Genomic DNA, 25,052 nt, shown 5'->3' on the forward strand with positions numbered 1-25,052 from the left:
ATGCTTGCCCAGCGTGCTGCTCACATAGCCTGCTTGTGGAGACTGCATCTCTGATGGGCTTGTTTGTGGTGCAATGGAGTAATAGCAGGATGTAACGTGTGCTGAAGGCAAGTGAATGCAGTGTGCTTTTCTTCTGGTTTCTTACACTCATTTATTGAAATCAAACTTTTTTGTAAACAGAAATGCTTTGCTGTGAGATGCTCCAGAAGAAGTAGGCTTGTTGAGTTGACGTCTGGGTTGCATAACTACATCCCAGCTGGTGGCAATGGGAGCACATAGGAAGCTGCTCCTTGCCACAGCTGAGGAATGGAAATGCTGTTCTGGGCCACCAGTGCCATACCCACCTGGTCCTGCTGGCACTCAGCTGAGTTCCCATCACTCTGGCTGGAGAGATCCTGGTACTGAGTTCTTTGAAACTGTTGCAGTCTCTCCAACAAATTATGCCTCATCACTGGAGACGCTAAAGGTCAGGGGGACAGGGCTCTGAGCACCTGATGGAACAGTGGTTGTCCCTGTTCATTGCAGAGGAGTTGGGCCTTCAAGGGTCCCTTCCCACTGGAGTGATTCTATGATAACAGTCAAATCTGAAGTTTGAGCAATGCTGGACCTGTAAGACTTAAGCATGGTGAATGGCTTCCCTTAGCAAGTGGCTTTGATTGGAAAGCACTGATCTTGCTGGGACTGATGTATATGCTCAAGAGGCCTTGCTGGGAACCTGAGCTCACTGCGAAAGGTTCTCATTTACTCTCTTGTTTCCTCTGTCAAAGACCTTCTGGGTGAAAGCCCCATGAGGACTAAAGCAGCTGAGGAGGAGGAGTCCTGGTGCACCCCACAGCCATAGCACTGATTCAATGCTTGGGAGGGACAGAGGGGGTAAGAAGGATCAGACTGCTCCAAATTAACAAGGAGGAGAAACTGCTCTTGAAGTACAAAAGGATTGAGTTATCTCAGCACAAAGCCTTATGACGGATTGGTTTTTCTCTTGCTGATCATAAACTGAGGTAGTCAGTGCAGAGCAGTACAGCTCGCTAATTCGCTTAGCAGGGTGAGCTGCACCAGTCTGCGTCTGTAGGCATGAAATATATCAAGACATGCTTAGACTGCTGTGTCTTTAGGCAGCATCTTTCATGCAAATCATGGCTTTTCCCCCCCCCCCAATAAATTACCCTTAATTTGAATCAATATAAAAACTGCCTTTCCATTACTGTGTGATGACTCTCTCCCGTTCCCCAGTGAATTCATAAATCTGTTTCACTTTCAAACCTCCAAATTATTTTAATAAGAAACAAGGAGAAGCAGCATAAACTTAAGTTTTCAGCATGACTTTTCAGGCCCAGGTGTCTGCACTCCAGTTTGCCACATCTTGATGCTAGCCTACTCATGTCATATGCTTAGGAGCCAAAGCTGAGCCAGTCAAGTTTGCATTCTCATTATTGCTATTCAGAGTCTGAATGCTTGCTGGTAAAAAGACACGAATATTGCATGGAGTCCAGGAACAGCTGCTAAATCCATTTGAGATTGCTGCAAAGCATAATTCAAGATGTTACTGTAAGAGCATTTTTCTACTATAGAATGATGTGCTGTTCTTTCAGGGTAAGTTTAGGTAGCACCCACCAGACATTCCCACTATGTGTTAGGTATGGCTAAATGTGGTGTTTCCATTTCTTTTTCCATGCCTATTGCCTTTTTTCGGCTGATGGAATAGATTGAGAGCACACGACGTGTCTGCAAAATCTGGAAATGAAGCTAAAATATGGCACAAAATACTGTACTCAGCTTTGATGTGTTCAGGAAGAAGTGATCATTCTTATGCTATTTGCAGTTGAACCTTGCAGGCTTTGAGAGTGAAACTGAATCAACTGAGACTGGAAGAATTTCTAGGCCTACGTTAGCCAAGAGCTTTCTGCATGATTGTATTGATGTTACTGAAGCTCAGGCTGGGAAACTTGTAGTCACAGTGCTGCATGCAGGGCCTGGGTGGGTTCTGCTTAACTTGTGCTCCCACTGTAGGAGGAATGGCTTAGAGTGATGAGTGTGAAAAATACAGGACAGTGTGGGAGAGAGAAGTAAAAGAGAGACCTTCAATACCTTCAGCAGAGAACTCACTCTTTTGTGTTCTCTGCTCTTCCAGTTTTGCTTTTTAATTGAAATCTAACGAGGTCCATTTTGAGAAGTGCCAGCATCCTTCAAGTCTGTTTTTATTGTGTGATTCCCGGTGTGCAGAGCTGAAGTCTACATCTGCAGCAGTTAACCTTGTTTACCTCCTCGCGATGACAAGCTAAAAGCTGTTGGCTTCCTCCCTGCCACCTGCTCCAGCTCTGTGTCCAGACATTGACACAGCAGTGATGTTGGCACTGTGGTTTCTCCCAGCCCTTTGTGACAATGTCATGGAGAAGCCAAGCTGTCTTCTTTCAAATCTGGCTTCTCCAAACACTTCTGAGGGTAAAAAAAGGAGTAGGAGATAGTGATGCAACTTCCAATTGGTGCCAGTGGAGAACAGGTGGAGGGCTCTGAGCAAAGGACCAAGAATGAAGGAAGACCTTGAAAGAGCTCCTATTTGTAAAGCAGAGTTGGAGATAACACCAAGCAGCCAGCTGACTTTGGCTTGGTTTTCCAGCTCATTAGGGAAAGGGGCAGAATCAGAGCTGGGTTATCCTAAGGGGGCAGGTGGAGGAGTAAATTAGTCTATTTTAAACTTAATCTTTTGAGACTCTTTTAATGGTGATGCCTTTTAATGTAGCCTAAAAGAGACCCAAGAATCTTTGGTGCATCAGGAGGAATATGTCATAAGAAAGAGGGGTGAAAGGAAGGCTGCTTGGAATGCTGTGGCCAAACAAAGAAAAGGGGATAGAGCTGATCTTGTGTACTTTCAGATGGGCACCATTTATGTTCAGCAATAAGGGATGATGACTGTATTCATACAGATGATGCAAAATGAGAATCCAATGAACATTTGTGATAGGAAACAAATATTTCTTTTAACTTTCATTTTGAACACAACACAGGTATTTCCTCTCGTGCTTTTATGTCTTGAAGAACAAGCAGTGTTGCTTCTCCAAGGTGATGGAGGACTTCCAGCTCTCTCCTGACTTTGGACTCTCTCCAGGACATCAGAAAATTAGGCCCAGCATTTATTCAAGAGGAAACAGGCAACAGTGACTTTGTTCAGTGAGAGTCACAAATAGTCTGTGCACAAATGAAGGCCCTCTGGGTATGAATGCTGTGAAGTCTCTTTAAAGGCCCTGGTGTCTCGAGCACAGGGTTTGTTTTCTTTTTGATGGAAGATTTGGATTAGTGTGGAAAGCAAAATCACGGGGTGAAGCTTCATGGCCTTGAGTGAGAGCAGGGACTTTGCAGCTGGGGAAGGTGTTGTGCAGGTGATTGGAATTCATGTTTTTAAGGGAGCTGAATGGCTTTTTCAAATGAGAACACAGGAGAAATCCTTTAGGGTTTGGATGATATAAACTGTGTATTTTGATGAGATGTAGGAAGATGGTCAGAAAAGATTTTGGGCTGAGGAGCAGCAGGCTGTTTATTACACAGATTCACCTCCTGTACCGCTCTGCAGTGGGGTTAATGGGGGCAGAGTGGCACACACCTCTGCTCCGTGGGCTCCTCATATCCCTGTGCTGCCCTGCACAGGGACACGTTGCAGTCCAGCAGGGGCTGTGCTTGGCTGCAGTGCTGCTTCTTTTTCTTCATGCAGATGCAGGGCTTCCTAAAGCTGTACCCCAGGGCTCTCACAGGTGTTCAGCTCACAGGTACTCCCTGTTTTGGTTCCATCCCCACTTTGGGAAGCATGGGCTGTGCTCCCAGCATAGCTCTCCATTTGGGTACACCTCCTGTATTCCTTCCCATTTCTCAGCTCTGTGCCCAAGTGATGGGCTGAGTCCTTACCTTTGGTGGCTCTGCTCTAGCAGGATGAGACCAGCAGGTGCAGCCTTCTGCTGACAGCCATGTGGATTGCAGGGCAGTATTCCTGAGCACTTCACCTTGTCTACCTTGGCAAAGCTACTCAGGAAAATATGGTCAGTCTTGCTAAAAATACTGTTATGCAAGACAGCATCTTAACCACTGCATCCCAAGCAAATACTTTGCATAGAGAAATTTATGTTCTTTACTCTGTGTTATCTGGCTGGAAAAGCTGACCATTTTTCTGCAAAAAGCAACTTGGCTTTTTTTGCTGGCCAAAGCAGTTCGGGTGGATTTATTTGCTTTTATTCAGAATGTTTAAACAGGGATTCTAATGTTGGCTTCAAGAGGAAGAAGTTCTGGCCCTGTTATTTATGGCAGGAGTACATTTGTAGGGGGAACTGGGCTGTGCTCCCTTCTGCTTTGTAAGGCTGAATTGTAACAGATTGACCTGCAGCAGTTTCCAAAATCTTTGTGACCAGCCAGTGTATATCTTGGGGAATTGTGCTGGATGGGAAGATGTTAATTTAAATAATAGGAAAATGGGCATGGAAATTGCACAGCCTATTTCTGCCCTTCGCTTACTGTGTGTGGTTTTCTTATCTCCCTGGTGAGGAAAATGCAAAGGTGGGACAGCTGATGGCATAACTGGAGAGAGAGCTGTATAAAGTGCAATCACTGCCTTTGTTATTAACAGACTGTGCAAAAGAAAACTAGGCATACCTTCTGTCTTAATGCATTCTGCCTTTCTGGCATGGTATGGAAAGCTCATGTTGGGAAGTCAGTAGCATCTGGAGAACTTGGGTAGGTAGAGGCATGCAGGTTATTGGATGAGCAGCAGAGCACAGCAAGCCTTAATGCCTTTTGTTCATGTGTAATTGGAGCCTGAGATGCTGGTGTTTCAGTTCTGTGCTATGTCAGAAAACAAAGATGCAGACTGTGAGAGGAGTGTTAGGCAGCCAGTGTGGGAAAATGGAGTTTGATTTATGGCTCTGGCGTGAGACAAACTGCAGGGGTCCGGGGCAGTGCTGGTTTATGGGTGAGTTCTGGTCATTAGTGCTGATTCCTTCTTTTAAGGTCATTTTTTACTATTTTGTGTGTGTGACTTTTCATAGGTTGGTGCATCTTATCCTAACAGAGCAGCTCTGGGCTTGATTCATTTATCCATCTCCTTTTGAGATGAGCACGTGGCCATGCACTTATGTGCCCTTAGCAGTAAAGGAAGATAAATATGTGTTTGAGTGGGTTGCTGGGCTCAAAGTGTTTGCTTAGGTGCTTCCAGCTTGTATGTTGTACCAAACATCCTTGTTGACACTGCTGGGTAGGTATTCAGCTGTGCAATTGCAGGCATGCTCTGCAGCATCTCAGGATGGCACACCTGGATGGGGATTGGTCCTTCATGCTCCCTTCAGGGAAGCAAACACCTCTAACACAAGTGGAAATGGAAGTCTGTGCTCTGTCTCATAGTCTGTTCTTTGCTCTTGGGTCACAGCTGATGGTGACACTACTTTGTAACTTGCTCCCTGTATTGCAGGGCCCACTTAAAATGCCTGGGAGCTGTTTGTGCTGTGCTGCTGAGGATGGTCCTGAGCAAGAGGCTGTGAGATGAAAGGAGACTATTTTCATTCCTAACTAAATTCCAGGCTGGGCAAAGGTGTTGGGCTGTCAGGTTTGAATTCAGCAGTGCTAATTGTTGATATTCAGCTTAATCCCTGATTCCAGGAGATGTCAGTGAAGAGGACAGGGCAATTAATTCATCACAGCTTAGCCTGGCGTGCAGTGACTGGGGAGAAGCCAGCTCCAGCTCACTGGGCTGAGCTATAGAAGGGATGCATGTCATTTTAGGAGCGTTTTGATAATCCTTTTTGTAGTCAGTTCCAGCTCGAAGGTAGGAGGGGAACCTGCAGTTGGGTCTGGTCATTTCTTGTTCTTGTCTCAGACTGTAATGCAAGCTGCTTTGGATGTTAGATATTTCATGTTACATGCTCAGATTCAAAATGACATGTTTCAGGAAGTCAGGTTAACACAGCAGAGCAATGGTTATGGTGTAAGCTGGTATTTGTGGGGTCAGTGATTCCTGAAGTGGTGCCACACGAGATGCTCAGGAGGCAGCTTCACCTATACCCTGCTGGCCCCAACTAAACGGAAGGAGATAGCATCTAGGAGACAACTAGAGCTGGTTTCCTTCTACAATAAATAACACAGTTAACTTGTAAAGCACGTGGCTTCTTAACACCTGGCTTGGGGAGCACTGCTTCCCTCAGGCAGTGACTCAGGAAATGAAAGAAATGTTCTAATAACTTTGAGTTCAAGGATATTTGTCAGGCTTTAGAGCCTTGGTTTGTTTGTGTTTATTTTTGGGAAACAGGGGAAAAATGAAAATTGCTTGTAGGCTTTATTAGAGCATAGAGTGGAATATGTAAAGCAAGATTAAAAATGAAATAGCCTATTGTTTCCCAAGGTACTTTCAAGCATGAGGCTTCTCAGCTGCTTCCCCTCCCATCCATCTGCAGGCACAGCACTGATATCCCACCCCTTTTCTCTCTGCGCTCCTGTCTTGTGTAAGGAATTCTAGTCCCGGAGAATCACATTTTGTCTGCAACAAACTTTTCTCATCAGTCTGGGGAACGCTGTGCCAGCCCTGTTGTGGAATGGAAGCCAGAGTATGAACGAGTGTGGGGGGTGTGGGTGGCTGCCTGCAGGTGGGGGAAGCTGCTGCCCTGGGGTGGGGATGGGGTTCATGGACAAATAAAGGACCCAAGGGTAAAATAATTTCCAATTTCAAGCCTTGTTTCTGAAGCCAGGGGTTGAAAAAGGAATAATAATCCAAGAAAAGCTTCTTTTTTTTTGGCTAAGTGGGGGGGTGTAGGGCACAGCTAGGGATGTACCTGTGCATGAGGTGGGTTTGTTGTACCCTCAGGTCTCTCCATAGCAAGGAGCAGACTCTGGAATGCTGCTAGCTGAAAGAGTGAATGTGCTGCCAACTGTCAGCTCCAAGTATGCCCTTGTGGTAGGGGTTGTGTGAGGGAGAATGAGGAGGCAGGACGGGCCGCTTTGTAGGGATGGGGATATAAAACATCAATGGGGATGCAGGGGATAATGTAATGGATTTATAGGTTTCAGATGCCTTCACTGAATTGCTGTGCAGGCTGTCACAAAAATGGGAAATAGATATATGGAATTGCATAATGTGTCTACAAAGTAGCATTTGATTTAACAGCTGTACTTAGCATTTGCATTCCAACAGGCTGCAGTCCCTGAAATCAGAGGGGAAGCTTGTAGTCCTAATGGTTGGTGATGAATGTGGCTGTAGAGACCAAGCTTTGCTCACCAACGTTAATTAGTTCTATATGGCAAAGGATGTAACATAAAGTGATGTGTAGCGTTGTGTTGGTTTCAGGGAGAAGGACCGTATGAACATGTTTTTGCCTTGACTGACAAGCTCTCAATCCTGAGACATCAGAGTTTGCTGCCCTCAGATTTAAGGTTATGGCACATGAAATCCTAATAACTTCATTATTCATCAGTGTGAGAGCTTACCTGAATGTGCTGATGTACAGGAAGATCAAATGGATACAGCAGCCATGGCTTGAGCAGAATATCTCCCTGTTAATTTATTTAAGAGGATTAAAGAGAATCTGAACAACCATCCAGGGCTCCCGGGGGGTTTAGTGCACAGTACTGCAGGGCGAGAAGGACCATTACAACAAAGTGATGACATCTTTATCATGATTTATTGTTATATTGAGCTTAGGTCCTCACAACTGTGCCAGGATGCATCCTTCCAAGGAATGTCTAAACCCAAAGGGCTATTGATCACATCCCTTGATGCTTTGTTTTGCTGTTTAATTACCACGTTCTTAACAGTAGAAACCCTGCAGGGTAAATTTTTTGGCCTCCAGTTTTCAGCTGTTCTTCCCCTTACTGGTGTTATGTATGATAATACTGATGAACCCCTATAGTAATACACTCCAACATTACAGTGCCTTTTTGCTTGGTGTGGACACGCAGCTGCCCGTACGTCTGAGAGGTATGGAAAAATCACACAAGTTAGAATTAATTTGTTATAATTATGTGTTTCCTTCTGAAGAAAGATTTGCAGTGGAGAGCAGCCCTGTGCTTCCTAGTTCATTTACTCTCTGCTGTGGCCTTTCCTTTGAGGATGGAAGCCTTACATCGTAATAGAAGTTTTACAGTCAGAGATGATGACAGCTAGTAAAGCATTCACTTTTCCCCAGCAAATTGTGTTAAATTAGGCGGTGTGAAGGAGGAGAGAGCTGTGCTCTCAGTGTTATGTCTTCATTTTGTGGCTGTTAACACGGTGTTTGGTCAGTGATTTCAAGGGGTTGCTGTTCTGAACTTTAAATTGTATAAAACACGGAGTAGGATGGAGTAAACAGGGGAGCTGCTGGTTGGTGGGGCTGGGCGCACTGGTGTAGGTTGGATGTCTGCTTAAATAACAAGTAGTGAACTTAGTAACCATCCTGGTTCTGACACTGACCTGTTGTGGTTTATTCTCCGTAGTCTTATTACAGCAGATTTGTCACTAAACAGTTGGAAATCAGCTAAACTGGAAAGTGTCAGCATTTGTTCTGTTGATGTGTCCAACATTTTATCCATGAGGAATTTGGACTGGCCTGGCCAGGTTTGGCAGTTTGGATGGATGCTGAACTGAGCAATGTCTGGAGTACATTCTCTGCACCCCCATTATGTCCCTGCTGTCTGGGGGGGCTCATCCTCCTGCTGTGCTGGGAACGTGGCTCTTACTTACCTCCCTGAGTTCCTCTGCCTTCTGATCTTTTGATTACTTCCAATGTATTGCTTCAATTTAAGAAACATTTCCTAATGATGAAAACAAAAGGAAGATTTAGGATCTATTGTCTGTTTCTTGCCTCACGCTGTGCAGTAGCCTGGACCCGCGTTTGCTGTGATCACAACAGCAGCAATGTTGACCCCTAAAACTTTTCCTTCAGACCACTGAGTCACCAGGAGCCAAAAGGTAATTGCAAACAACGCCTGCAAACTCAAGCAGCACTGCAGTGTGCAGAGGGGGCGGCTTTCAGAGGGCGACAGCTGTCTGCTGTGCAGGAGATAACTGGGGAGCTGGTTAAAAAACATCGAGCTTCAGTCTTGTGAGACGTTTCCTTCTCTCCTTATTTGCATTTATTCTGCATCAGAGTCAAAACAAATATTTTCAATATTTTCAATCAAAGTGAAATTCTTTTTTTTTGAGCCTCTTGTTGTTTGTTTTCTGTCTAGGTTTTAAAATGTTTAATTTTATTGTCTGGGTTTCTTTTGCATAATACAGCAGCGTGATGTGACGCGGCTTGTCTTTTAAAATAGATTATTTTAAAATAATTTGGAGCAGCTGTTGTCTGGTGATTGAGTCATATCATTTTCTTAGATTAGAATCTCTTGTTTATTTTGTAATGAAATGGTTTGACACTTGGAACAAGAAATGAAGATAAATAGTCAGCATACCAGCGAGGAAAAGCAGGTGCTTATTTCAGCAGCCTTCTGATTCTAGGAAATGCCATATTTCTTCTCCACGCATGTTTCAGTGCATTTTAAAGCGACTCCTATGGAGTCACAAATTTCCATGGTTTCTTATTGAAAAAATGTTCTGCATTTGATTCCCTCCTTCAGAACTTTGCATCAGTTCAGGGGAAGAGCAGGATCTCTCAGTGCCTGCTCACCTCACCACCATCTGATCTATGTGCAGATGATTTGCAGCTGTGCTCTGTCAGCCTCTGATACATTGCGGTGCATTACCAAGTGGACAAACACTCTGGATTTGGGATGGGATTGCAGTGTGTTGTTGTTGTTTTCTTCCATCCACAGGCAAGAATCCTTAGAGAAACGTGGGGATGGGAACGCAGTCACTGCCTGCAGGAGCTTTTCACATCAGGGTGCTTTGCTGACAGGTTTATTCATGGGCAGATCTACACTGATGCCTTCAGAAAAGTAGCGCTGATGCATGTATGCTTTGTAAAAACAAACTCCATTCTCTTACTTATACATGAAGCCCAATTTATAACTGATATGTTACAGCAACTCTTTGTTCTGTAAGGAAGCACAGATACATCCTGTAGCACGTTGCAGATGTTTTTGGTGAAGAAATAACAAAGCTTCCACAACTAGAGATTATCCCAGCTGTGAGAAGTGTGTGGTGAACCTGGGGCCTGAGCAGTGGGGTGGCCAGCAGCAAGCAGCCCAGCTGGCGTAGAAGGGCAAAATGATTCTACTTTATTCTAAGCTGGAAGAGAATTTGCCTCCTTTCCCAAATAGTGCTCTGTTTTTGGGGCCACTTCGCATTTCACCTGTGTTTTTGCTGCTTAACCATCAGCACTCAGCAGTTATGGAAATGCATAGAAGCCCTCAACCTCAAAAATGTTTGTGTGGAGGAGTGTAATAACCCTCATTTTATAAATGGCAAAACAGAGGCTTAGAGAACATGGCTGTGAAGGAGGCCATTGGCAGAGCTAGAAGCACAGCTGTACTCAGGCCCACGAAACCTCCATCACCACATCGTTCTTGCTGTGGGCAGCAGAGAAGAGCTCGAGACTTGCTCTTGTATGAGCAATAAAATCATACAATCATATACTTAGTAATGTTGGAAAAGGCCATTAGGATCGCCAAGTCCAACCCCAACCCATCCCTCAGTGCCACATCTCCGCAGGTCTGGAGCACCTCCAAGGGATGGTGACCCCACCACCTCCCTGGGCAGCTGTTCCACGGCATCACCACTGCTTTGGGTAAGAAATTTCTCCTGATAGCCAATCTGAACAAGGTAACAAGCTGTATCTGCTGGCACAGCTACACTTACCTGTCTGTTGTTTCTGCCCATGGACTTGAATGCTGCAGAGCCATGCACACACTGCCAACTTTGTACTGCAGTTTTTGTTTCCCTTCTCCCTGTTCCCATATTAAAATGGTTGTGTTTTGGGGGCAAGGATTGTTCTCACTTACCTGGGTTAGTAAGGTTCACATCTGTGTGAATGGTCTCTGCTGCAGGAACCATCTTGCAGTTTGGTTATGTCAGGAGCGTGTCTTTACCACAGTTTAAATGTCCTTGGAAGAACTCATTTGGGGCAGTGACTGATTTGAGTCAATGGTCTTTATGAACGTTGGCCCAGGCTGTAACCTCAAATAATGTTGGATGTGTTCTCTCAAGTGCTGTTTTCTCCTTCCCACTTCTTATGAGTTGAACCCATGCTGGTTTAAGATCCCTTGTGCTCGTTTAGTGAGCAGCAAACCTCCCTCTCTTTTTATTTCAGTGCTTTTCCTTTTTGTTATTGTTTTTTTCCTCTCTCTCAAGAACATTTTTACCCACTTGCCTTTAGGGGATATGCATGTATATTGATGAAGAAAAATAACCCATTTTGTACTAACTTTAGAACTGGTAAAGGTAAGCGAGTGCATTTATTTAAATACAGATTGAGGACAGTTTCATCTTCCACTTTCATTTCTGGCCTTCTGAGCAGCGTGTTTGCAAACAAACAGCCATGGCTTTGCAGAGGATGCCCCATGAGCATGGAGCCTTGTTTGTGCCCTTGTGGATGTTCCTCATCTTTTTCCCAAACTCCACATTATTTCCTTCTGCAGAAGCACATGGAATTATCACTGCACTAACACTGTTTACAAATAGAGCGTACGGACTGCAGCAGTTCATTCCTAATAAACACCATGCATGCATTTTTCATTCTGGAGTTTGCCTTGGCTGGGTCACATCTCTTTGTTTAAGGTCTTTGATCCCATTCAGGTTCTGCAGGTAGAGGTGCACAGGCACCTCACTGTACCTGAGGACAAGGAGCAGGACTAAGCGTTTCTCCTCCTGCATTTAATTGCCTTGTTTTAATGATCACTGCGCCAAGTTCTGTCTCTTTCTCAGGTCTCCAGCAAGCAATAAAAATTTAAAAGCCAGTTGTAATTCCTGGAAAAGTTAGCAGGTTTGCAATGGAATCGCCTGCAAGCTGCTTATTTCTAATTCCTTTTTTATCCTGTTCCTATTAAAGCCCCATCTTCTAAATATTGTTTATTTATTTTTCCTCTGAACTGAACATTTTCCTCCTGTCACAACTTAGAAATTTTCAAAGACTCGTTCAGCAAAGCCAGGAATGAGATTTTCATGGAGTCCTCCATAAAATATTGAAGACTTCATATATTAACATACATTGATTTATCATAGTGTTTCATTACAAATAAGCGAGGATCCCATAATATAAGGAAAGGTTAGGAGAGCAGCGGAGCGCATTATATTATATTGACAGCTCAGTTGAATTGAGCTGCCTCTGGATTGAATTTGGAGGGTGAGGGAGGAATTGGCTGGTAAAATAAGTCATGAGCTCTCCTTGCAAGTGTCTGCGTATCAGCGGGGTTGTCGTGGGGAAGCAGAACGGAGCTCAAGCAGAATTTCAAAGGTGTGTGTTCAGCCTGGGTTCCCCTGCAGGTGTGTTAGAGGTGCAGAGCATGTGGGGCTGCAGCCCGGCTGGATTGCTCTCAGGCGTGGTGCTGTGTGTGAGCCTGCAGCCCGGGGCTAAAAACAGGGAATTCTATCAGCAACCGTCTTGTGAGCTCAAGGAAAACAAGTGGGACTGTGTCTAAAGGCTTGGTGATGTTTATTTCATGTGGACCTGTCATTTAATTTCAGTCTCTTTCATTTTGGCACGATGTCTTTGGCTTAGGAGAAGAATTCAGGCAGTTTTGTTGTCAGTAACAACCTCTGTTTCTTCTCACAAGCCTGCTGAAAACAACAACTTCCTGGTGGAAAACGTATCCCTGCGTGCAGAGAAACTTCCCCTGTGCTGATGGGGTCGAATGGGAAATTCACCTAAGAGTTCTGCAGTTGTGCTGTGCTCAGCTTCAGCTGCAGAAGTTTGGGTTGGGAACAAAAAGCAGTTCTGGTGCCTTTTGTTGTACATCACTACGTGCTGAAGGGAAGAAATAGGTTTCATCCAAAGCAAAGCCTGGAAAATGGTGATATTCACGTGGCAGCATCCAACCTAGGGAGGTTCACTGGTGATACTGAGCTTATCTGCCCTTTTATTTTCGATCTGGAGTTCCAAAAGGGGAGTAGAAAAGGGTCATAGAGAGAGCCCAGGTGCAGAAGACCCCTATCACCTCACTGTCCTTGTTCTTCGTTTGCAGATTACTTACAAGGCCGTTGGGTCTCTGGATCCCAGTGCTGACCTGTCCAGCCAAAGAGGGAAAGTCTTCAAACTAAGGAATGAAACGCATCACCTCTTTGTAGGATTATACCCAGGGACTACGTATTCATTCACCATCAAAGCCAGCACAGTGAAGGGCTTTGGGCCACCCATCACAACACGGATCGCAACTAAGATTTCAGGTATTGCTTTGGGGAAGACAAAAAAGGAACTTTGCAGGGCTTTGTTCTTTAGATCTACAGCTGATGTGTGAAACAATAAAAATGCATTCAGTTTGGTGTCTCCTCCATGAGTTTCATGGGGACCACAATCTATTATCTATGTTCGTTCAGATTACAGTGCAAGGGTTTGTTTGTGGATGCCTTTGGAGGATTTCAGATGGGAGCCTTTGTTGCTTCTATAGATAAACCCTCACTACAGCAGGCTATTCAAATTATATATTCAGTCACATAAACTCCTTCAAAAGTGTGGCTTCATCTCAAGAACACACCAAAAATGGACACAGTAATTGAAGTAATTGAATTAATAGCAGAAGGAGATGAAAATAAAGAAGGGAAACAGTATTTCTTTCTTCCTGAGTAAGGCCAGGAGGAGAGCTCCAGGTAGGCAGACAAGGATGTGAGAGGCACTCAGATCAGGAGGAACTGCAGAGAGAAAGCTCCTGGGTGCTCAGGAGAAGCGAGGAAACTTGATCTGGCTACCAATAGCTCAGCTGGGTGAGGTGGTGGCTGAGATGGCATCAAACGAACATGTGCAGAATGAAATAGGGAACCTGGCTTAGGGGAATTCTCAGAACAGAGCTTAAAATGAACGTTTTTTGGTGTATCTAAATGACATCAAATCAAACTTTTGGGACAATTGTAATGTTGAAATATGCAGCTCTGTATTTTCCCTTATCTTCAGAACTGGTTGGTAAGTTGTTAGCAGTAAGTAACAGTGTAAAATTTTAAGGAAATAAACTATCTCTGTTCTTTGCACTGACCATCAGCGAAGTTGGAGCCTTTTAGATGTAGTTAGAAGCTCATGTCACATCCACCTGGAGTACAACCACAGGCTTTAATGCTGCTTGCAGAGGGAAGGCATGGTGTGTCCTCTGCTTATCTCTGGCCAGAGGAATAAAACAGCACGGGAATGGGAGTGCTTTTCTCCTCTTGTCCAGTTTCTTTTCATTTTAAGGGAGTGCTCAGGTCTTGTTAGAAGCCTGCATGCTTATTAACTGTATAGCGCTGAGCTCAGTTTCTCATCTTTATTTCTCTGTCCTCTAAACTTCTTGTTTGCAATAGGCCCCATGCAGGCATCTCTGATGTTAGATCATACTGTTGTGTGGTCAGCTGTACGCATGGGATTTTGAAGTTACTGTTATACTTGCTTTAAGATAATCCTAGAGGAAGTAGGGAGGAAAATGAGATTTGCATTGACTTGTTTTCACTTCTAAGAATGTCTTTGTTTGGCTGTCTGGAAGTTGATAGTTTTAAAATGAAATCCATCTATGTTGTAGGCATGTGTGAATTGTGTATTTGCAGAGAGTGCAGTGGTATCAGGTACTGGGTACTGCTGGTACCCTGTATCTTTATGTGACTCATACTGCTTCCCTCAGTGCACAGCGCCTTCTGCAGAGGAAAACAACAAACTGGCATTTGTTCTGAACTCATTGCCAGCTTATGGATAGGGAAGTCAGTTGCTGAGCTGATAATAGGAAACACCGTGCTTAACAGTTCTCAGGCATTTAGATAAAAATCCTGATTGTAAACAGGATTACTGTGGAAATCGCTGTGAGAAGGTTAAATGTGGGACCCCCACAGTGCAGCTTGCCCTTGAGAGTTGTAGATGAACTGAGTGGGACTACGTTCTTCATGTAAATTCTTCTATTTGCTTTATAGTTAGGGATATTTCAACAAAGCTTACGTCTTTGGAATAAACACAGCGCTGCTCAAATCCTTTAGTATTTTTGTCCCTAAGGGACGTCTGCTATTGGGGAAGGTAGTATTAACATAATGAGTAGGCTGTGTTTCCTAGGGAAACCTGTCCCACCTTGATGACATGACCCTAGCAGGAGGTAATAAAGCAGAAGTAGGAAGAGGAATGTGGCTAAGTGTAAATAGTCACTGGTTTTCCATAATGCCACAAGGAACACCACTGGTGGAGTGATGGATACTGTGGCCGGTCACTGCCCACAGCACTTGCTGGTAGACACATCACTAAAGCACTGGGGTTAAATACCCGTTTGAGTGCCCAAGTAATTCCACACTACTCTCTTTTGATGCTTTCCCACTTCATAATGTACCTTCCAGCTAATCAAGGAGACACAGCTCACACATGCATTAAAAATTCTGCAGGTAGGTGCCCCATGTCGGCACTGAGGGCCACAGTAAGAATGGGATCCAACCCAGAATTAGTCACGGATATTGAGAAAGTATTTTAATGTCTCATTGGAAAAATGTTAAACAGCCTCCAAGAAATGTTAATAAGCACATTGCTATCACTACCACAGGCAGCAACTGGTGTCTCAGTAACGTGTTGCTCTTTGTTCTGCTGCAGCACCATCAATGCCGGAATACGACACGGACTCGCCCTTGAATGAGACCGACACCACCATCACTGTCATGCTGAAGCCTGCTCAGTCCCGTGGAGCCCCTGTCAGGTGGGTGGTTCCTCCTCCCTTGTTTTTGCAGTGTTCCCCTCTCTTTCCTCCACAGGTTTCACTTTTTGTTCTCATCTGATAATGGAGCTGTTGAAAGCGATGCTGCCTACAAGGCCAACTTGCCTGTTGATTTCTGCCTTCTGCATTTCTTTTATAAATGCGTCCTGCTGCTAACCTCCAGGATTGGTTGCTGATGGCATTGTGTGGGGAAGATGATCAGGGGGCTGGAGCACCTCCCTATGAGGACAGGCTGAGGGAGTTGGGTTTGTTCAGGCCTGGAGAGAGAATTTGCGGGGTCACCTCATTGCTCAGCCTTTCAATACTGAAGGAACTTACTCCAGGGAAGGGAGTAAACTCTTCGAAAGGGCTGATTAAGTAGCAGGACTAGGGGAAATGGTTTTAAGTTAAAAGAGGAAGATTTAGGTTGGATGTTAGGGGAAGTTCTTCACTAGGAGAGTGGTTAGGGTCCTGGAACAGGCTGCCAGGGGAGGTTGTGGATTGCCCCGTCCTTGGAGGTGTTCAAGGCCAGTTGGACGGGCTCTGGGCAACCTGATCTAGTAAAGGTGTATGTTTTGGTGGCCCTGCCAGGCAGGGGGTTGGAACTACATGGTCTTTGAGGTCCCTTCCAACCTGGGTCATTCTGTGATTCTGTGTGCTGTGGTGTGAGCTCAGCAAGCATGGAGGAGGCTGCAGGCCTCCATCTCCTGCCCTTGTATCCATGAGGGACAGGTCTTTGTTGTAATTATACAGTAGGAATGCCTGAACTAGTGTTTTCAGGTCATTTGTTCTGAATTTGGATCTTTCCAGGCTCCTCACTTTTCAGTGTTTAGAAGCCAGCTGTTGCTCCCAGCTTGATGTAGAGAGGAGGCGATGGAGGCTGGCAGAGGTCTGCTGGCTTAGTAGGGTGCCACCAGCTGTAGGTGGGCAGTTTCCCATTTGCAGCAGAGTGGAAGACTAGGGGCAGGAAGCTGTATGATGGGATCTTGTGGGAACAGGATGATGGCCTTGTAGGAAACATCTGTGACTAATCCTGGGCTGGATCCCATTCTAATTCTCTCAGAAGTGAATAGGCTTTGTTCATCCCACAGATGAGTTCCTAGTGCTTCTTGAAGGTGTCTCACTAAGTGTTCAGCAGCTTACTCACGTGTGGACTCGTTTAATTTAATGAAATGTCCCATCTCAGTTAGTGCTCCATATACGTACCAGTCTGTTCTTTTCTCCTCAAACATCTCACATAGTTCCTTCAAAGCAAAATATCTGTTTTAAAAACTGAGCACCACCCCCTTTCTAATCATTCAGGGCTTCAAACATTTCCCTTTTAATCTCTGCTACTCCATATGAACAATTTAGGAGCCTATTTTTCTGAGTCCTTTAGGGATATTGTTGTGCTGGAAAATGGCTGTAAAATCACAGAGCTCTGTTTTGTTTTTATTTTCTTTATATGGGGGAACGTTCCTGTATCTCGTTTTACCACTGCTGTCTTAAGAGTGTTTGCTATTTCAGCTTTTTATGAAAGTCTTGTGATTTTTCTTGAAGCCAATTTCCTACACTTTAACCTCTTTCAGTGAAGCGTCTTTTTCAGCAAATGCATCATTGTAAGGAAAAAAAAAATCTACAAGTTTTTCCTAATTTTTCACTCTGTTTAATTCCATTATGGCGTATAGTACCCACAAATATTACACCCTGCAAATGCCACATCGAGATGATGAGATGACTTCCTTTCTTGAGCCCAGTCCATTGACACAGATGAGTGTGAAAACCAGAGCAGAAGTGTGTGCGTGGTAGGGGAGCTATAGCTATTAGCTGTGGCAGCTGAGCAATGACTGAATACCTTTTTCTGTATAAATATAGCCTGTTCTTAGACTAACTTCAGGAAACCCAACAAATTTGACCTTGTATTAGTTTTTTCCCACCCAGTTCCCTTTTCTTTCAACCTGTTCTGCACACTTTCCAGTTTGGGTAAATCTCTTTTAGTACAATATCTAAAAGCAGGCAGCGCTCCCTCAGAGGCTTCACACCATCCAGCCATGAGAAGGATGTGTTATGAACTGTTGTGACACTTAACACATAAGGATGAGGTGTTTCTTCCCACTTTGCTTTTTTCATAGTGTTTTTTTGTTTCATATTCACGCTGAGAGTTAATATACCCTCTTTTTTTGTTGTTGTCTTGTTACTTGTTTTATGTTTTAAGCTTATTTTTCCTTCACAAGTATGGTATTTTGTATTCATCTCAAATAGTTATCATCAAATTGACTTTCAAAATGCTTTTAAATCTTGATGCAAACTTAGAGTGCTTCCATCCCCCCCTTACTCTGATGCTGTTTCCCATTCACTTACCAAGGCATTAATGAAGATAAAGAATCAGGTTCAGGCAATACTGATGCATTGAGACTGTACGAGTAGGTGGAGGGGATCCCACATGATGGGAAAGATGCCCAGTGCTCTAAAAGCATACTCTCTGTTCAGGATGTCGCGTTTCCTGCCCTTGTAGCATGAATGCTTCCTTTCGATCCATTCCCTTTTCCACCTGACCACTCAGCCTGCCTGGGGTGTTTCAGAAAGGGCTCTTGTAAATGATCTGAAATAGTTACTGCTCACAGTACCTCGTAAGACCTCTGATCTTCAGATCCATCTCTGTGCAGGAATAGTTAGACCCCTCATCTCATCCTCTTGGACAGTACTCCAGGCAGCCAGTTTCTGCTCTGCAGTGCCCGAGGTTTCAATAGATCCTTCCAAATGTGAAGGGTGAAGAAACAACAACAAAAAAAAACCACCTTCAGTACATAGCAAATTATTTTACATATTTCCTCTTAGATGTAAGGGAGGTGAATTGGAGTGTGTGCGGGGCTGTGATTGTAAACAGTATCTGCCCCAAAAGATAGTTATGACTGCCTTGTATTACTTTCATTTCTGCTACAGTCTGAGCAGCATATAGATGGAGTATGCTTTGCAAGATCATTTTTAGAGTAATATTTATAGAATATTTCCAGTAAGATTCATTGTTTTTCCTCTCATGTGAATACGGGTGCACTAAATCAAAGTCACTTTCAACATTGAGACGTTTCTGATGTTTCCTTGTGCTCATGATCAATAACTAAATGTGGTTGTTTGTAAAAGTATGATTTGTGAACTTGACGTCGTTAACAAACTATAGATAAAATCAAGACACACTTTCATACGAACTAATACAAATAATATAAACTTGGTTATACTTCTGTAGACTTTGTCTTATTACCAAAGGAAAGGTGGATTATCAGCAAGGCATAAATATCCTCCCTTGTGGCCTGGGCATTTCATTCTTTCTTTGTGGTGAAGCCTGCAGAGTTTGACTCCAAATTGCCCTTTAAAAATAACTTTTGGTGCTTCTTATATCAGTCCAAAGCTATGAATGGTGTTGTGATGGCTCTGATTGATCGCTGAAGGCTGACATTCATCTGTAATAGGTTCAGAAGCAGAAAAGAAGAATGCAAGTATTCCCCATCTTTATTCCTCAACTCCTTCCTGAAAAAAATCCCAGTGTGATTTTGAAGATAATTTTTGCCTGTGAATCTGTTATTGTCAGGAGGGCTGAGTCTGTCCTTCATGGATTATTCACATATGACATCTTTAGACCTCTATTTGAGAATTTATATCTCGTTCACTGCCTGAAAATACCGCTGTGAGGGATTTTATCTCCATGACGAGTCCTCTGGGCTGTTTGCTGTGCGCTGAGGGTATGGAAGTCCATCTGGTTTATTAAGAAGCCGCTGGTTGTATCCACCTATACTACTATTACAGAGAACATTACATTTTCAGAGCGTGTATTAGTTTTAGGGATTTCAAAGTAGAAATAAACGCTCACCTTAAGGGTGATTGTGTTGTTGGCATGCCGTTCCATCTCTTGGGGCTGCTGGGCCATTTAGAGCACAGTGCAATTACACAAAGGAGTTTGAGCTGGTAGAGAATTTCTTTGCTGGGAAAAAATAAGAATTTAATTTCTCTGTATCGCTTTGCTGCAGTTTCTCCAAAGTGTATCAGTAGCCAATCTGTGATGCTTTTTCGCATGTCTGCTGCCACGCAGGCACCTATCTGGTCTTTAGGCACCTATCTGATGCTCTTTAGGCACCAAACCTGTGCTGGGCTAAGGGAAAAGTGTTTTTAGAACGTATGTTTTCAAACCTTGCGCATGACCCCGTGCATATGTGTCAGGGGTGTGTGTGTTGTGTAAGGAGGAGGTGTGAGTAAGGATGGGTAAATGTATTTAGGTCAGATTTGTTTACGATGCATCTGCGCAGCGGTTGGGTATGCTTAATCACTGCATTAATGTGCATCTTAAAGGAAATAAGAACAACTAAATGGGAGAAGGGAACTGGAAGTGTTTTAAATATATTTAGAAGTGCTGAGCAAAAGGGTGAAACAATATTTTTCATATTGCAGCCAGTAGGAGAAATTAATTCATATGAACGAAGCCCTATGTTACTCACGAGTATATCTGATTTTTGGTCTCTCAAGCATGAATAAAGGAAATATTTTTTGGTTTTGTGTTGTTAAATGAATCAAGTGGAAACAATTGGGTTATTTAACAGAACAACTAGAACAGTGTTTTTTTTTCCTGTTTTTTTATTCTGCTCAAGCTGTTCTCCAAGCATCCTCTGTGATGTTGTGCATGTTCATGTCTTCCAACCCGTAGTACTAAATGAAAATCCCCTGTAATGCTGGGGAGTGGCTTTTGCTTCCACCTTGCATTGGAGAGCTGAGGCTTTCACTGCTTAACATTTGTCTCCATTTCAGTGCAACAAAGTAGAAATGCTGAGTCTGAATTCATGGGCTATAATGTTTCATCTTTATGACATTCTTTTTCTCATCATTTCAGTCACCATCATTTGTACAGAACTTAACCTTAACTAAATCCCTCGCATTGGTATCTTAATGATGATGATTTTTGGAAGCACGGTTGTTCTTTCATCCTTGCAAAAGAACCATTGCAAACCTAATAACGTTGATTATGTGGCAGACGAGGGATGAGATCTACAAACAAGGAGCTATAAATTTGCAAAATCTGTTGGGTTTTTGTTTGTTTTGCAGATAGAGCTTTAGCGTTTACATCTCAGTGTCTGTGTTGGGAGTGATGCTGTTCAGCTTGTTTTTGCTTTGTTTACGTTTGAGTGTTACCACGAGTTTGCCCCAGGCATTTATGCTAATAATTAATCATTAATGCCAGGATGGGTGGCGATTTCTTGCTCTTAAAACTCCTGCACAGGATACCTTGTGCTTGGAAATAAATATTGGAGTCAGGGATCAGCAATAAAAAAGGTTCTGATGTTTAAAGCTGTGGGGGAACATAACAAATTATTTGTTATGCCCTTGGTAATTCTGAAGTTCAGTTGCATTGATAGGTGTGTTATAAATACCTGGAAAATAAAAACCCCAGCCTGCTTTTACTTAACTCTTATTCCAATGTATGCATCATGTGAGACGGCTGATTGAACACAGGGCAAACAGTCATCACATGAGATCTTTTAATTTTGTAGTATCTAATGAGGAATGAGATTATCAATCTACGCTGATAGTATAAAGCCTAATTATCTGTATTAATTAACATCTCCAGTAATATACCTCAGGGGTATTGTTCTGATATCATTCAGACTGGGTTTCTCCTGCATGGCGGTTCTGTCTTTCATTTAGGCAAGAGTTTGAAGGTAAATGAGCAGAGTTCCTTTCTCCCAAAGGTAACTGGAGCTGCTTTTTTCTTTAGTGGTGTGTGATTGTGCCCAAGAGAATGAGAATTTGCATGAGAGGCTGGGAATAAAGGCAACTGCACAGACTGCTGTGCTGGTTATTATACCAAACAGCAGAGTTTCACCTTAAATATCTGCAGGTTGACCTCAGCAGTGTGTTCTGCCCCTGGGGAGCTGAGCAGGGCTCAACAGAGCTGAGCATATGTGTCCATTTTGGCAGGAGTCATTGCATGGTGAGTGTTGTGCATGCAGAATGACTTCAGTGACACTTGGAGTTGTTCTGGATCTTAGCATGCTTACATGCTGTACAAAGAGAGGAGTACGATGGAGATGCAGGGTTGAGTCAGGAAACAAGTGACAGCTGTAAGTGTCAGGAAGGAGTATTTTGATTTCTATGTAGCATGGCATAATCAGTTGAATAGATGTTTCAGGGTGTTTTTTAGTTCCCTGAAGAGTCAGATGCTGGCCCTAAAAAAGCGAGCTGAGTGGCATTTTGGGTCAGTTGTCTCATCTGGTGCTGGAAATAAGTTCTCTTACTGCAGCATCTGAGAGTATTGTCCCTTAAAATGTCACAAAGCTGCCGTTACCCATTTTATCAGCCATCAGAAACATGGCTGCTCCCTGAGCCTGCATGACCTGCTGTGCCTTGCTAAGCCGTTCTGCAGAGAGTTTGGCAGCAGCTGGGAAAAGGGAGAGGAAAGCCATCAAATTTACATATATTTTTAATTATAATATTTTTAGCAATCAAATTACACATAGAGACGATTCTTTTGTGTCAAGTAGCGTTTTATTAGCTGCACAGTGAAGCTTTCACTAACATTTTTCAGTGTGCTTTGTGAAGGCCCGAGATATCGAGAGTCAGGGAGTGAATGTTTTTGCATAAATCTTTCATGCTGTCCACATGAAACTGTCAGATTTAAATTTCCAGCAATCAAAAGGTTAAATGAAGTCTGAACTTTAAGCTGAGAATCACAAAATTGATGGCCATTTTCTCACATCAAGCTGTCAGCTGGTAAGACAGAGAGGGAACAGGGGGAAATGCCCATGGCCAGCGTGAGGGTTTCTTTTTCCCAAGACATTTCTTTATTTTCATGGAGAACCTGGAGTCAATATTCCCCTTCTGTGTTATCCAGAATAAAAGGATAATTGCAAACTGCGTAAAATATTTAAAACCCCGGCAAATGCATTTGTTTGGAAAAGCTGTAACACAGGCACGAGCAACTCCTTTTGCCTGCACGAGAGCAAGCCCCATGGAAAAATTCACACCACATAGNAGAATGGGTGGCGATTTCTTGCTCTTAAAACTCCTGCCACAGGATAACCTTTGTTGCTTGGAATAAAGTTGGGTGCGGGGGGGGAAGTTCAGGAACAATAAAAAAGGTTCTGATGTTTAAAGCTGTGGGGAACATAACAAATTATTGTTATGCCCTTGGTAATTCTGAAAGTTCAGTTGCATTGATAGGTGTGTTATAAATACCTGGAAAATAAAAACCCCAGCCTGCTTTTACTTAACTCTTATTCCAATGTATGCATCATGTGAGACGGCTGATTGAACACAGGGCAAACAGTCATCACATGAGATCTTTTAATTTTGTAGTATCTAATGAGGAATGAGATTATCAATCTACGCTTCTGATAGTATAAGCCTAATTATCTGTATTAATTAACATCTCCAGTAATATACCTCAGGGGTATTGTTCTGATATCATTCAGACTGGGTTTCTCCTGCATGGCGGTTCTGTCTTTCATTTAGGCAAGAGTTTGAAGGTAAATGAGCAGAGTTCCTTTCCTCCCAAAGGTAAACTGGAGCTGCTTTTTTCTTTAGTGGTGTGTGATTGTGCCCAAGAGAATGAGAATTTGCATGAGAGGCTGGGAATAAAGGCAACTGCACAGACTGCTGTGCTGGTTATTATACCAAACAGCAGAGTTTCACCTTAAATATCTGCAGGTTGACCTCAGCAGTGTGTTCTGCCCCTGGGGAGCTGAGCAGGGCTCAACAGAGCTGAGCATATGTGTCCATTTTGGCAGGAGTCATTGCATGGTGAGTGTTGTGCATGCAGAATGACTTCAGTGACACTTGGAGTTGTTCTGGATCTTAGCAATGCTTTACATGCTGTACAAAGAGAGGAGTACGATGGAGATGCAGGGTTGAGTCAGGAAACAAGGTGACAGCTGTAAGTGTCAGGAAGGAGTATTTTGATTTCTATGTAGCATGGCATAATCAGTTGAATAGATGTTTCAGGGTGTTTTAGTTCCCCTGAAGAGTCAGATGCTGGCCCTAAAAAGTGAGGCTGAGTGGCATTTTGGGTCAGTTGTCTCATCTGGTGCTGGAAATAAGTTCTCTTACTGCAGCATCTGAGAGTATTGTCCCTTAAAATGTCACAAAGCTGCCGTTACCCATTTATCAGCCATCAGAAACATGGCTGCTCCCTGAGCCTGCATGACCTGCTGTGCCTTGCTAAGCCGTTCTGCAGAGAGTTTGGCAGCAGCTGGGAAAGGGAGAGGAAAGCCATCAAATTTACATATATTTTAATTATAATATTTAGCAATCAAAATTACACATAGAGACGATTCTTTTGTGTCAAAGTAGCGTTTTATTAGCTGCACAGTGAAGCTTTCACTAACATTTTTCAGTGTGCTTTGTGAAGGCCCGAGGATATCGAGAGTCAGGGAGTGAATGTTTTTTGCATAAATCTTTCATGCTGTCCACATGAACTGTCAGATTAAATTCCAGCAATCAAAAGGTTAATGAAGTCTGAACTTAAGCTGAGAATCACAAATTGATGGCCATTTTCTCACATCAAGCTGTCAGCTGGTAAGACAGAGAGGGAACAGGGGGGAAATGCCCCCATGGGCCAGCGTGAGGGTTTCTTTTTCCCAAGACATTTCTTTATTTTTCATTGGAGAACCTGGAGTCAATATTCCCCCTTCTGTGTTATCCCAGAATAAAAGGATAATTTGCAAACTGCGTAAAATATTTAAAACCCCGGCAAATGCATTTGTTGAGATGTACCACCGAGCCTCCTTTTGCCTGCAGCAGCCCCTGGATTCACACCCTGAGATGGGATGAGATGCCCCAGGTGGGGAGCTTGCCCACAGGGCAGCAGCTCAGTTCCCTTTCACAGGCCACAGAGGGGAGGTTGCCTGATTGAAGCAGCTCCTTTTTGGTACTGAAAAGCAGATGGGATGAGTCTGGGCAATAGTCCCTGGCAAACATCACCCCTCGGAAGTGGTGTATGAGCCCTATCCAGCCAGCATCCCTCCAGCAGCAGCAGGGCCGAGATGTTCAGAGGGCAAGCGGGTGCCTTCCTGCATATGGCAGGCAGTGTTTGTGCTATAGCAGGTGCCCCTCACTGTGTCTACAAAAGCCACAATAAAAGGGAAGATGAGTAAGCTCTGCTTTGCTGTTGCAGACTAAGGCATTTCAGGATTTAATTATACTACAGGTATATAAATTCCGGAAACATGTTAATGCTCCCGTGATTAAAATTATAGAGGGCCTAATTGAAAAAGCATAAACCGAATTGAAGAATTCCTAATTATAGTTTGCTTTGAGGTGTTAATTTCCTCCATAATGAATGCATAATTTCTTGAACTAGAAAAGGGGGCTGCTGC

The 25,052-nt window shown here is 43.5% G+C and overlaps 1 protein-coding gene across 1 annotated transcript in view; it reads left to right on the forward strand.

Moving 5' to 3' along the window:
- The window catches only part of PTPRT (protein tyrosine phosphatase receptor type T), a 143,008-nt gene that overhangs the window by 19,498 nt on the left and 98,458 nt on the right, over positions 1-25,052 (forward strand). Inside the window, 2 exon segments of the mRNA XM_015881395.1 lie at positions 13,060-13,261; positions 15,618-15,720. Of these exon segments, the coding sequence (XP_015736881.1) occupies positions 13,060-13,261; positions 15,618-15,720 (305 nt within the window).

This window comes from Coturnix japonica, chromosome 20 (genome assembly GCF_001577835.2).
Source record: "Coturnix japonica isolate 7356 chromosome 20, Coturnix japonica 2.1, whole genome shotgun sequence".
NCBI classification, from domain to species: domain Eukaryota; kingdom Metazoa; phylum Chordata; class Aves; order Galliformes; family Phasianidae; genus Coturnix; species Coturnix japonica.